General features: G+C 38.0%; 2 protein-coding genes across 4 annotated transcripts; one reads left to right on the top strand and one right to left on the bottom strand.

Moving 5' to 3' along the window:
* Nucleotides 1–1,188: 1,188 nt before the first annotated feature.
* Nucleotides 1,189–4,540, top strand: LOC118418790 (histone deacetylase complex subunit SAP30L-like). Its single transcript, XM_035824831.1, has 3 exons — nucleotides 1,189–1,350; nucleotides 2,012–2,110; nucleotides 2,782–4,540. The coding sequence occupies exons 1-3, from the start codon at nucleotides 1,198–1,200 to the stop codon at nucleotides 2,902–2,904; spliced, it is 375 nt and encodes a 124-aa protein (XP_035680724.1). The 5' UTR covers nucleotides 1,189–1,197; the 3' UTR covers nucleotides 2,905–4,540.
* Nucleotides 4,541–4,820: 280 nt separating this feature from the next.
* On the bottom strand, nucleotides 4,821–11,533 carry LOC118418789 (exosome complex component RRP45-like). 3 transcript variants are annotated; one of them, XM_035824828.1, is made up of 14 exons: nucleotides 11,331–11,533; nucleotides 10,883–10,977; nucleotides 10,571–10,690; nucleotides 10,163–10,265; nucleotides 9,444–9,541; nucleotides 8,863–8,902; nucleotides 8,593–8,675; nucleotides 8,046–8,178; nucleotides 7,465–7,553; nucleotides 7,029–7,175; nucleotides 6,677–6,698; nucleotides 6,139–6,316; nucleotides 5,723–5,795; nucleotides 4,821–5,109 (listed from the first exon to the last, which is right to left on the bottom strand). In XM_035824828.1, exons 1-14 carry the CDS (start codon nucleotides 11,394–11,396, stop codon nucleotides 5,010–5,012), a joined length of 1,347 nt encoding a protein of 448 aa, XP_035680721.1. In that variant the 5' UTR covers nucleotides 11,397–11,533; the 3' UTR covers nucleotides 4,821–5,009. The 3 variants fall into 3 exon arrangements, with proteins under 3 accessions (XP_035680721.1, XP_035680722.1, XP_035680723.1); XM_035824829.1 differs by having other exon boundaries at nucleotides 6,151–6,316; nucleotides 11,331–11,529; XM_035824830.1 differs by lacking the exon at nucleotides 11,331–11,533 and adding an exon at nucleotides 11,141–11,220.
* Between the last annotated feature and the right edge of the window lie 452 nt (nucleotides 11,534–11,985).

The raw sequence follows: 11,985 nt of genomic DNA, 5'->3' as shown, positions 1-11,985 counted from the left end.
GATGACTAAACATCCAACAGAAACTGTGATGAATTCTGTTGCATCTTCAAGACCACAACTCCTGTACATGCCTGATAATGCATTGTAACTAAGGTACACCAAGCATGTCAAGTTAAAAGCTGTCATAATTATTGTTGAATCATTGACAGATTATTGATATAAACACTTCACCAGCCAGGCTGATTGCTCACAGTCTTGTGTATACATATCATATTCTGGGACAGTGCTGGAATGCAAAGATTCAAAGGAGCTTTGTCTTCATCTTGCAAGATGTCTCACATACCAGTGCATGTCTAGAAGTGGTAGACAGAGAATAGTCCTATAGTGTTGCTATCAGCTATCTCCAATTTTATGAATAAAGACAAAAGGCGTTAGATCTATTTGCTCTGCTTTAAAAGTGCTAATTAGAATTTGGGATAAAAATCAATATTTCTTGTAGAAACACAATATTTCCACATTAGTGTGTAGGCTTTTTGCTATAAAAAGAAAGAAAGTACAATGTATTCCCATTGTTCACAGTTTTGACAAAGACAAAGTGTTCTTTCCCTATCTGTAGCCCACCATGGAGGTGTTGATCGATCACCTGCATATATGCAGGTTGAAATTGCTCAGCTGTAAAATTCCATTTCACCTCAGGCTCATACTGGTACATGTACTAGTATGTGAAAGCCAGTATTGGCTAATTCAAGTTCCAAAATGTATTTGAAAAAGTATGAAATATTGGGACAAGTTTGCAGTGAGCATAGTTTGCATCACAATCCTATACTAGATCTTTTCTGTTTATCAGTTTTGTCTAGCCTACATACCAGACAGTGATACTGGATCAGCTTTCTTGTCAGGTCCCTTGCCAAGTAGTTGATGTTATTTACTTAAGTATCTGTATATGTACAAGACACACAAGCTCTAAAGTATAAGATAGAAAATGTTGTTATGTGTGGCTATACTGGTAATTACAAGCCATGAAATACATCTACTAGTAAGGTTATTCTAAATGAAGGTTTCTAATAAATTCTCCAATTCAAATAAATACATTTAGATAGAAATAAAAGAGGACTTATCTATACAATGTATTTCACATACTAGTAATTTCCAAGAAATACAATTTGAAACAATGATATTTTCCGAAAAAAGTTGTCCAGTGGTATCTATGTCACTTATTTGTTCAAGGCATTTGATACTTTCCTCACGAGTGCATGAATGGTTATGGTGTTATGTTTTCCTCCACAGGCACGCCACATATACATCTGTGACCACCACAAAGGTGTGATCCAGAGTGCTCGCAGTAAGAGAAAGAGGAAGCTGAGTGATGAGGATGACAACTCCCCAGACCACGACTATGATGGACCCGAGGTGGGTACAAGTGAATGTTACCATGACGTATGTAAACAAAGCTTGTTTCTTCAAGGTCAAGACCTATATGTCACTCATTATACATGATATAATGTTGAATTCTTGTCACTACGGACTGTCATGTACACAACATTTTTAGTGATACACTACGGATCCAAATTTTGCCAAATTATAATATGGTCGCTAGTCTTCTAGAGATGGTCTTTGTAGACACAGTAGTGTGGAAAAAAGAAAGAAAAAAAACAACCAAAAAACAATGAAGCCCCTCCGGGCTTGTACCACACACCAAGTGTTGATACATTTCCTTTCCACTACAAGCTGCGATCTCCAAATAGGAACCTACTACGAATAGGAACCTACTACTAGTGCAGAGTCTCATCTTTTATTATGTACTATGCTTTACACGAGCATCCTGGCCAGCACTTAAGTAATGTTATGCAGTGCCTTCCCCTTCCTAAACAACTATACTTGGTTTGTGTAATGCTGGGAAAGAAGGCAAAGCCCTTTTCTTAGGCCAATTCTGTCCAATATGTTTTTTTATGGTTTGTTATGGTTCGACGGGAATGATCATTGCTTGTAACATGAATCTGTCTATCAATGGGTTCTATGTATGATTGATAGATATAATTGTTGATTTAACGTTGTTACTTTTTGTTCCCAGGTGGACCTCCTTGGTCTCCAGGTTAACACCTTGCGCAGGTACAAACGTCACTACAAGCTGCAGACACGACCTGGTCTCAACAAGGCACAGTTAGCAGAGGTGGGTCAACCCTGTGTAGCACAGATTATGTCCTCATTACATGTAGGCTTAACTTCACGCTTGTTTGTGGGCCAATCTGGGTGGTTTCCCTCTTGGCACTGTGTTTCATAACAGGACATTCATAACTACAGTCATGATACCACCAAAATTTGTGGTTGTACATGTATGTGTATCTTTCAGATACATGTGGTGTAGCCAAAAAATATCACAAATTTGCAGTTGATCAATGAAAGTCTTATCTTAGTAAAATATCTTTGGATTAATGTTTTGGTGACTGAAGTCTTGACGTTTTCTATGGCTCTGAACTGATGAGAAGACAAGAAGAACCTATGATACCCATGTCCACTTGTTCTGTCAGAAGCAAGAGCTTTGTGCAAGTTGATAAATTCATAGCTTTGTTGGGTCTAGTTGTTGTGTATGTACTCAGCAGACCACAATATTCCTCACCCAATGCTGGAACTGTTGGGACTACCCTTGCTTGGACAGCTTCTATACCATACTTGGAGCCAGTTTCAATTTAGAACACATGTTGTAGAATTTATGGTCTCAAACTTGTGTTGCTGCTTCAAGATACTGTAGTAAGCTATATATTAGGCCAGACAAGAATTGGTGTTGAGAGCAATGTTGCTATTTACTAATGTTTTCATGTTGTTTCTGTTTATGACTTACAGACCGTCAGTCGTCACTTTAAGACCATTCCAGTGCAGGAAAAGGAATGCCTAACTTTCTTCATCTACATGATCAAGAACCACAAATCCAAGTTCGACCAAAAACATTTCGGTCATGATAGTTAAGTACATGTAGACTATTTTAAGGAACAACAGTCTGACTTTGATTGTAGAAATCAGGCTTTGAGCCTATAATATAAATATCCTTGTAAGTAATGCTAGTATGTGTGAGTGTGAGGTAATTTTCACGTGTTCTAGCTGTGAAAATGTCCTTTGTGACAGACTGTGATACATGTATCTCAATTTTACGAGTAAACAATCATAGATTGTGGCACTTGTAGTTACATTTGCACATTGTCCTTACCTTGCATAAAATCATTTGGTAAAGCAACATCTTATCACTGTATCAGTTTTCCATCTGATGTTGTGACTATTATCAATTTCCATCAAAATTTCCAGAATATCATACACGAAATACTGTCATAAGACAGTACTCGTACCTTGCTTAATAGTTGATAATTTCTTAGATATCTATTTCTTCTTCACTGTTTCCCTTCTTTTTGAATTGGTTTATTATCATCTGCTGTATTTGTGTGTTAAACTCCCAAGGAAAAAATCTTATTTTTCGATATGAACTGAATTCACATTTCATTTACAAAACGTCCCATTAACCTACAATTTTAAACAGTAGTATATAACACAATACAATGAAGTCAAAATGTCACTGTACTAAACCCAAAGTTTGTGTAACTGTCAGTGAGTCAATTTTAAAGTTTCCTCCATTTTGAAAGATTTGCTAGAACATGCTTTTTGACTGTTTTTGGTTTTTAATTTTACACCTTCCCAGCAATATCACAGCTAAAGCAGAAAGGTACCCTTCTTTGATTACACATTTCAGTTTCCCCCAACTTTGTACCTCCAGGAAGTCCTTATACCAACTGCTGCCATGCACTGATGCTCTTTTGCTTGATTTTTGTGGTGTTCAAGGTATCTCACACATCATAAACTTGTGTTGTTTACAAGGCTCTATTTACCACTCTTCAGATCTCCTATGCCATTTTCTACGATTGATCTTCTGTGACTCCCAAGATAGCTGTTATTTCAGTCATATTTTAAAGGTTCTGCCTGTGTGTCTTTTGACCACAACTTCATTAACTGTGAGGACCCATTTGTTAATTAGATAAGAACATTATCTGGCTTTGACTAATACAGAAAATTATGCACTTCATTGCTGACTTTTCAAGTGATGATTGAATTTTCAATCATTTCAGTAGCTACTTTCCACCACAAAATAGATTGTGATCTGTTTGCAATCAAAGATCTTTTAGACCTTTCATTGTTTTGGGGAACAATTAAGCTTTTGGTTAGCATGCAAATTAGGTGTACCACAATAACGTGGTAGAGCAATTGTAAAACATTGGTCAAGGGTTTTTACTGCATCTGTAGTTTTGGTAGTAGTGGTAGTGGTAGAAGCACCTCACATGAAGTGAAATATTATTATGGAGGTCCAAATTTCTACCTGATGCCCATACAGTAGGTAACATCTTATTCTGTACTAATTTGGTATTTAACAACCCTGAGGAATGACATATAGTACGTTTAATGAAATCCCTCTCAAAATGATTTTAACCTCCCTGCAAAGCTAGCCTTTGTACCATATCTGTACTGGTTACATGGTCAGACAATAGGGTGATGGTTAACAAGGGTATTATGCATTAACACTGTACCTAGCAGCTTACTTATACCACTGTAACATACACATCAAACAGCATTAAAGCAGTATGAAGGGAATGTTTGGTGTCACAGTTTTTCTTTGCCTTTGTCCATCTGGACAAGTATGAATATCAGAAACATTTTCAGCTGGTACTATGAAAATGTTGGTGGATTCCAGAGCTCTCTTTAGCACCTGATCATGATATTCATATACAACACTGTACCTCATGTACTTTTGAAACAGATAGTGACAAGTATTGGTAATACTAATAGGTTGGTATAGCACCTTGTAAAATGTAATATGAAAACTCAGGAAAATCCACAGAAAATGATATTGATGTTTTAATGATGGATTTGCCATGTCAAGTGAGAATGAATGACACACATCACATACTGCTAACAGTTAGAAACATGGCATACCAAAAGTAAAAAATACTTTTAATCTGAGACCTGCATATTGCAGTTTGCCTACGAGACAAATGTCTGTTCTATTCAGTATCCATAAAATTCTTAATGAATTATTTCTGTGCAGCTTTCTTTTTCTTGCCCTTCTTCTTGGCTGGTTTATCACTGTTGGAAGGTTGCATGAGTGCAGTGGAGTCAGGCTCTTCTGTAGACCTGTATAACCAGAACAAGGCAATCAGAGATAGCAGATGGAGGTAAGCCTCCTTAGCAGAATACATAGAAACTGCAGTGCACACAGAAATGCCATAAGTATGGCATAACAACAATTTACTCCCAGTAAAAAAGTCAATTGACTTATGTGTAACAAGAGCAATGAGTAATATCTGATTAAATTATGTATGTTCATAATACAAATGTACATGTTTGAAGAATGTACTCAAGTCATCAACTATGAGCAGGCTTTGAGCAGGTGAGTTATGACTCTACAGTATTGTAATATATTCTTATCAGCAAGTACCAGAATACAGGGTGTAAAATCACAGCAGAAGGCCTGTCCCATGATAAACTAGAAAAAGTGCTGGGCAAGCTCAAGCCTGTGCAAAGGAAGCTTTATAGGAATTACACGGTTGTCATCTGCAGCAGTTCATGTTAAGAAAGATAGATCTATGGCCAAAGCTTTAATATTGTGGCTGCCATGTTACTTCTTTCTTTTATAGCACTGTACATGCTTGGCTGTTCTAAGACTTTTTAAGTACCAAACACTTGAAGAACTGTGCTTAGTTGCTTGGTGCTTAAAATTAAACTGTAAGATAACAGTATGTCTTACTTTGTTTCATCATCTCCCTGGAACAGCATTACTGTTTCTTCTTCCTCACTATCGCTGCCCTCTGCATGGGACACTGAAATGTGGACAGAATTTTATATATTTTGACTTATTTTCGACCCTTGGGGGACCAAAGAAAACCAAACCAGCCAAAAGCAAATATTTAATAATGAATAAAAAAAGAAAACATTTGAAAATACATTGGTGTAGGAATAATTCAAGTTGTTATCGACCTGCCTCCAATAAGTCCTAATTTAAAGCATTATGTGTCAACAAAGTTAACATTCAATGTATAAGGAAAACATACGTGGGGAAAGATTTTACCCGTACAATTTTCAATATTAGGTGGACGGTTTGTTAACTTTCTGAATTAACCATTTAAGCAAATGAAAAACAGACAGACATGAAGAGGAATTTACCAGTACCCTCACCAGCTTTAACAGGTCTTTTCCTCTCAGTTGGTTTGGAAGTAGCCACAGCTTCTCTCCCATTGGTTACACTCTTTTCTCTCCCCTCTTTTTCCTCTGACTCCATGTCTTCATCATCTACATCCCAGGTGTTCACTAGTCCTTCACCTATCTGTACTGTTCCAGGTGCCTGCAGGTGATGCACATGGATTTAGCTTAATACTAGTACCCGGTAAGATACATGCTGTAATACATAGAAATTGTAAGTGTGCCTTGATGGCTTCCAACCAAAATGCAACATGTTGCTCAACTCAGGTGAAAAGGTTACCTACGTTTGGACTGCCCTCTCAGATGGAGCATAAAGCCAGGGGCCCCATGTTTGAGGAGAGGCACAATGAAGATTACCTCACACATTGAAAAGAGCAGGAGCATTTCCCAGTGTGAGTACAGTCCCGTATTATGCAGCTTGTACATACTATGCAAAATTAGACATTATGCCTAAAAGCAGTTTATTTTTTAACAGAAAAACCTAAAGCGAGATCAAACTCACCTGTACAAGCATATTGGACATCCTGACAGTGACACATAGTCAAGGAAGAATGACTGAAATGATTATTTGGAATAATCAATTGCACATCAACCAGTAATGTAAATTCAGTAACTTATTCTGCAGAGAGGATGTTTTTGCTGTGTTTTAAATTCATGGCTGAAACAATTTTGTAAAACAGTAGTCGTACAAGGACACATTGACAGTATGACGAACATGCAGTGGAAAGGTCACTGTGAAAATGAAACCACCACAACATTTTCAAAATTTACAGTATTCAGCCCTTAGTACCAAAACTGCCATGTTGAGGCCAGTTTCCCCATCAGAAGACATTATTAATGTAAGTTAAGGATACGGTTTGTCCACTGGCCCAGCCTCCTGTATGACCTGACTGGCCTGCTGTGCTGCTGCTGTTGTGTCTATTGCAGTGGCTTCCTTTCTGTTGGTGGTTATTTTGTTGGTAGGGACTGATTCTGCAAAACCACACTTCTCTCCAGCTTGCCTAAGTGAAAAGTGTACACACAGTATTGTATACGACGAGTAAATATCCTACGTTTTGGACTGGCCCTTAGTGAGTCTGATATGATAGCTTTATTCAATAACAATAATGTATTTGTCAGCTTCTAGATTCTGAAAATGTCAACATTTTAAATTTGCCTGCTGTCCATTGAGATCACTGAATTCTGTGTACATTGGATTTCAAGTTAGTTGTGAGTTGGTTGTTACAACAAAAATATCATGTATAGTGATGTACTTTTACAACAAGCCAATAGATAATAATTTTCTGGTACCTTGCCTGGGCATCCTTGTCCAGTGCCCTCTGAATCAGCTCTATGATTTCTGCCACTTTGACTGTGGCAATCTGGGAACATCTTAAAACCTACAGGGAGGACATCAGAACAAACAGTAGGTACATATAAAACAAACAAGAAATGGCTCTATATCTGCACTGTAATGTAGTACTATTAGTATCCATGCAGTATTTCACTATACTGCTGCTGGGATCCCTCACAAAGGGGTATATTGTAGACAGCAATTGGCTAGTCTTTACTCTGCATTTCCATGCAGCTCTGTCCAATTCCACGTCCTTTGGCCTAACTTGATAATTTCATTGACTACAGATGAAACGGTCATTAGAAAAAACAGTACTACATGTAGTAATTGGCTGAAATCTACCACAAAAATATATTTGCATACAACCAGTACTACAGGTAGTACATTTTGTATTTGATATTGCAGTTCTAACAGTAACAGTCAGAGGGCCTCAGTGTGTATGTGAAAGAGTTTCCACCAAAACACAGTGATAACATAACTAATCATTTTCACCCTTGCAGCAGTGCAGTTTTAGACAGTTCCTAAACTCTTGCTGTACCTGTTCCTTGACCAGTAGCATGCCCCCGCTCATCATGAGGGTACAGATCTCTCGGTGCATGTTCATCCCCACCACCATCCTCCCATCCATTACACGCTCCTCTGAACGGTTAGGGTCAACCAGTAAAAACTCCCTGCATACAACAGGACATATTTGCAGTTCAAGGATGGAGGGAGAGAGTCATGTCCATGCGTGCAACCAGCACATCCAGATGATGATGATAAACTTCAAATCCACTACAGCAATTTTAACATACAGTATCCACATACATAAATAAACTCTCACCGAGCACAGTCAACAGTAAGACAGTGAAAGAGTTTAAGACAAGACTGGGGCAGGAATGGGGACTGCATCCAGACCTATTCGAGTACCACTTCACATACTGACCGCCCCAACTAGGACAGCCTTAATACCCGCAAGGGTGAGGTTCAAGGTAAAGATTCAAGGTAAAGATAAGAAACACATGTGACATTAAGTGACAGAGAGATTATCCTGTTCAGATATTTGAGGAAAACAAGTGTAAGCATAAGATGAAACTAAAACCTACCCTTGATCAAAGAAAGCAAATGTGACACAGACTGGCATGTGATGAACACTGAGGGGTACAGGATCTCTGTCTTCTGGTGAATGCTGTGCAGAACACAGTATTTCTCATTATAAAGTTAGGAGTTATCACATCTGTTTTCTATGTATCAAGAATAATTTACACTTGGATCACTCATCATCACTGTGTTGTGTGGGGGTAACAACTTGTCTATACTACATTATTTTGCACAAGAAAGTGTTGGCAAGAAGTACTTTTCACATGTGTACTTACAACTGTAACTTCTTCTCCCATCACAGACACATCCGGTCTCCTATAAAAGATGACACGAAAATTGTACTATATTGCTACTGCCTATATCAAACAATAGTTTCCATTCAGGTATACCATATACTGTAATTCCTGATTTTTTCACTGTAATGTTATGTTCACGGTTTTCACGGTGACGACTGTAGCGTGAACTTATCATTACCGATAAAAAATAATTCACAGACTTTTTTCATGCACACTTGCCTCGACAGTGAACATTTAGTTCCGAGAACAAGTTCAATTTTCTCAGACCGTGAAAATTTGGTACCGTGAAGATAAAGTGAATTACAGTACTGTACTTACATGTATGTGCCAGTAGTACATGTGCACCATCATTTCCTAATTTTTATAAAACAAGAAGGGATTTGGGGCAATTAAGCTCCATCCTTACCCCTCTCCCTCTTGTCTAATACAGCAGTAATTATAGAATTTGATGCAAAAGGGCTAACACAGCAAGAAGAAGTTAGACATTCAATGTGGCATTAGCATAGACTAGCAGCATGGTTCAGAGAAAATTGACCACGAAAACAAGGACATGACTATACCTGAAGTGACTCAGAGCTGTTATGGCTGCGATGCTGGCTGCATCCATGATATTTCCTTCATCATTCAACACATGGACATCTGCTCTAATGGACCACACCTGTTTGGGGAAGGAAGAATATTATAAGATTTATATGTTCAATGTTCAATGTTTTATTTATTAAGGTTCTCGCGGGCAAACACACATATGGCTCAATCAGCAGAGATGACAGCTATTCCATAACAATCCCTACTATTGACACAGTATGTTATGATTATGTGACAGCATTGAATTTATCATCCACATGTATTAAGATTAACATGTTGCATTGAGTAGTTTAGCTACTCCAATGTCATCTGTTAGATTTCCAAATGAGCACAAAAGTTAGAATGAACAATAATATATCTCATACTTTTCTCTGAGTAGCTCCAACTATGTATACAGTGGCACTTGACTTACTCATGAAGGCAGTACAGTTACAGTAGTATTCTCTCTATCAAAACCTAAGGCTTCTCTGTGAAGTAGCATTTATCAACTGAGAAGGTTGCATGATGCATATAACCGAGTATCTTGAATAGACTTCATAATATCTTTTTTAATCATACCTCATATGGAAACAGTTTACGTGTCAATGTGGTAATTTTCCAAGGGGATTATATTTTGATGATATGCTTAGATTGCACACCTGGGTCACTGGGTGGTACTTTGATTTGAGAGAGAAGTGAAAGAGTTAGACCTGACCTTTTCCCCAGCTACAATGCAGAGTGACTCTGTATCCACAGCTCTGGAGTCTCTGATGTTCCTCTCCAGTATCCTGTTCATCTCAATACCAGACTCTGTGGGTCTAGTAGGAGGAATGCTACAGTTGGCTTTTTCTTGTAACTGTATTTACAAGTACCAGTACTTGAGTTACTAAACACCTACAACAACCACAAAATAACATGAATTTCCGTTCTTTGTCAATGGAGTCTTTTCATAACATGTTCATTTTTGTACGGTAAATTCACACATCATACAATCGTTAAATATGACTATGAATGTATGTTTACCATAACATTTGAAAATTTTCATGTATTATAATGATGGTAAATACAGTCCACATACAGTGTACATTGTGGAAACTAGTTCATTTAGTTTGTGTTTTATTACCTTCCTGGTTCAAATGCAGGTGAGGCCATCGGTGACAGCTCCAGGTTGATAATAATGGACCCTTCTGTTGGTCTGTTCTTTTTGGGTTCTTCTATCTTACCTGAAACCTGGGCCAGAACCCTGCAGAGTCAATCATGTAGAGATTAGTCACTATAGCATTGATGCTCATCTGTGTGGGCAAATAACACTATGGTACAGTTGATGAGAATTAATAATTATTCAAGATTGTCTTCCAAACTACAACTTGTTAACCATCACTGTAGATCAGACAAGTAATACATTTACAACAATAGATAATTATGTCAAACGTACTTTGTGTCTCCTAGGTCAACAATACAACAGCCACGCTCCATACCAAATGACACCTTCAGTCTGCGGTAGTCGTATGTTTGTCGTCCATCTATCCGCTGTACAAATGACAAAAGAAGCACAACATTTAGAGATAGCTGGCGTAGATGCTATCATTAACATTACAAAGTTTAAGATCTAGTGAAAGGAAGTCATCTGTCTGGGAATAATAAATAATAATAACAACATAAGAGAGGCAAAGATAAAGCACCAGAAACTCACGTGACTGCATGTAACAACACAACATTACACCATTTTAGGCAGATCAGAACTGTGCTGCTGGTTGTCAATATAATTTTGAGCTACGTGCTATTTGTAAAACACATCTATTATGCATAGGTATCTAGATAGCACCCCCCCCCCCCCCCCCCCCTCCCCCAGCGCATTTTACGCTGAAACAGTAGTATCCAACCTTCCTGTCTCGTATCGCTTTCAGGATAAATTCCCGCTCACATGTAGACATGGGCACTTCCTTCATTATTGACAAAATATAGCTGTGAATGTCTTAATACAACAAATTAGTAAACAACAAAGTTTTGATCCACAGCTTGGAATGAACTTTAACCTCTCATTGCGAGATGGATGATGGGAATGGGCAGTGCCATTACTTTATTGAGGTGAACAATGTTGTCTTTTTTAAACTTTTCTGTCCCTAGATTTGGATCCAAAGTTGTGATGACAGAAATCGCGATTGTGCCATCATGAAAGCTATCTTATACAATGGCATATCGTCGAAAATATATTGCTATTGCTTCTATGTGAAATGTGCCTAATTTCGAAAGATTCTCTTGTGACTGTGCTTTAGATTTGTGGAAGGGGTCAATTGCAAAGTATGAAATACTTTTTTTCATTTACTGAGCTCACAATAGAAGCTTTTGTTAGTTTTGTAGCTCAAATTTCTTGATTTTCTAGTCGGAAGCAAACTCCCCCATCGCACCTGTGTAAATAGACTCGCCCAAAATGGCTGCCTTTTGAAGAACAGTATCGTGCATCCAGTCGGACCAGAAATAATGTCCCATTTATGACATTCCCCACCGATCTAGTCGCGCAAATCGCCTGCAGTGAAG

This window comes from Branchiostoma floridae, chromosome 7, assembly GCF_000003815.2.
Source record: "Branchiostoma floridae strain S238N-H82 chromosome 7, Bfl_VNyyK, whole genome shotgun sequence".
NCBI lineage: Eukaryota > Metazoa > Chordata > Leptocardii > Amphioxiformes > Branchiostomatidae > Branchiostoma > Branchiostoma floridae.
Note: the sequence above shows the minus strand (reverse complement) of the source record. Positions and strands in the feature narration are given on the sequence as shown.

Bases quoted from the DNA above. Each gene is read 5' to 3' on its own strand.
- LOC118418790 (XM_035824831.1), top strand. From the start codon at position 1,198: ATGGTTATGGTGTTATGTTTTCCTCCACAGGCACGCCACATATACATC. The intron at 1,351-2,011 runs GTGGGTACAAGT...TTTTGTTCCCAG, and splicing joins ACGACTATGATGGACCCGAG to GTGGACCTCCTTGGTCTCCA. The intron at 2,111-2,781 runs GTGGGTCAACCC...TATGACTTACAG, and splicing joins ACAAGGCACAGTTAGCAGAG to ACCGTCAGTCGTCACTTTAA.
- LOC118418789 (XM_035824828.1), bottom strand. From the start codon at position 11,396: ATGAAGGAAGTGCCCATGTCTACATGTGAGCGGGAATTTATCCTGAAA. The intron at 10,978-11,330 runs GTTGGATACTAC...TCATTTGTACAG, and splicing joins AAGCGATACGAGACAGGAAG to CGGATAGATGGACGACAAAC. The intron at 10,266-10,570 runs GTAATAAAACAC...TCCTCCTACTAG, and splicing joins CCTGCATTTGAACCAGGAAG to ACCCACAGAGTCTGGTATTG.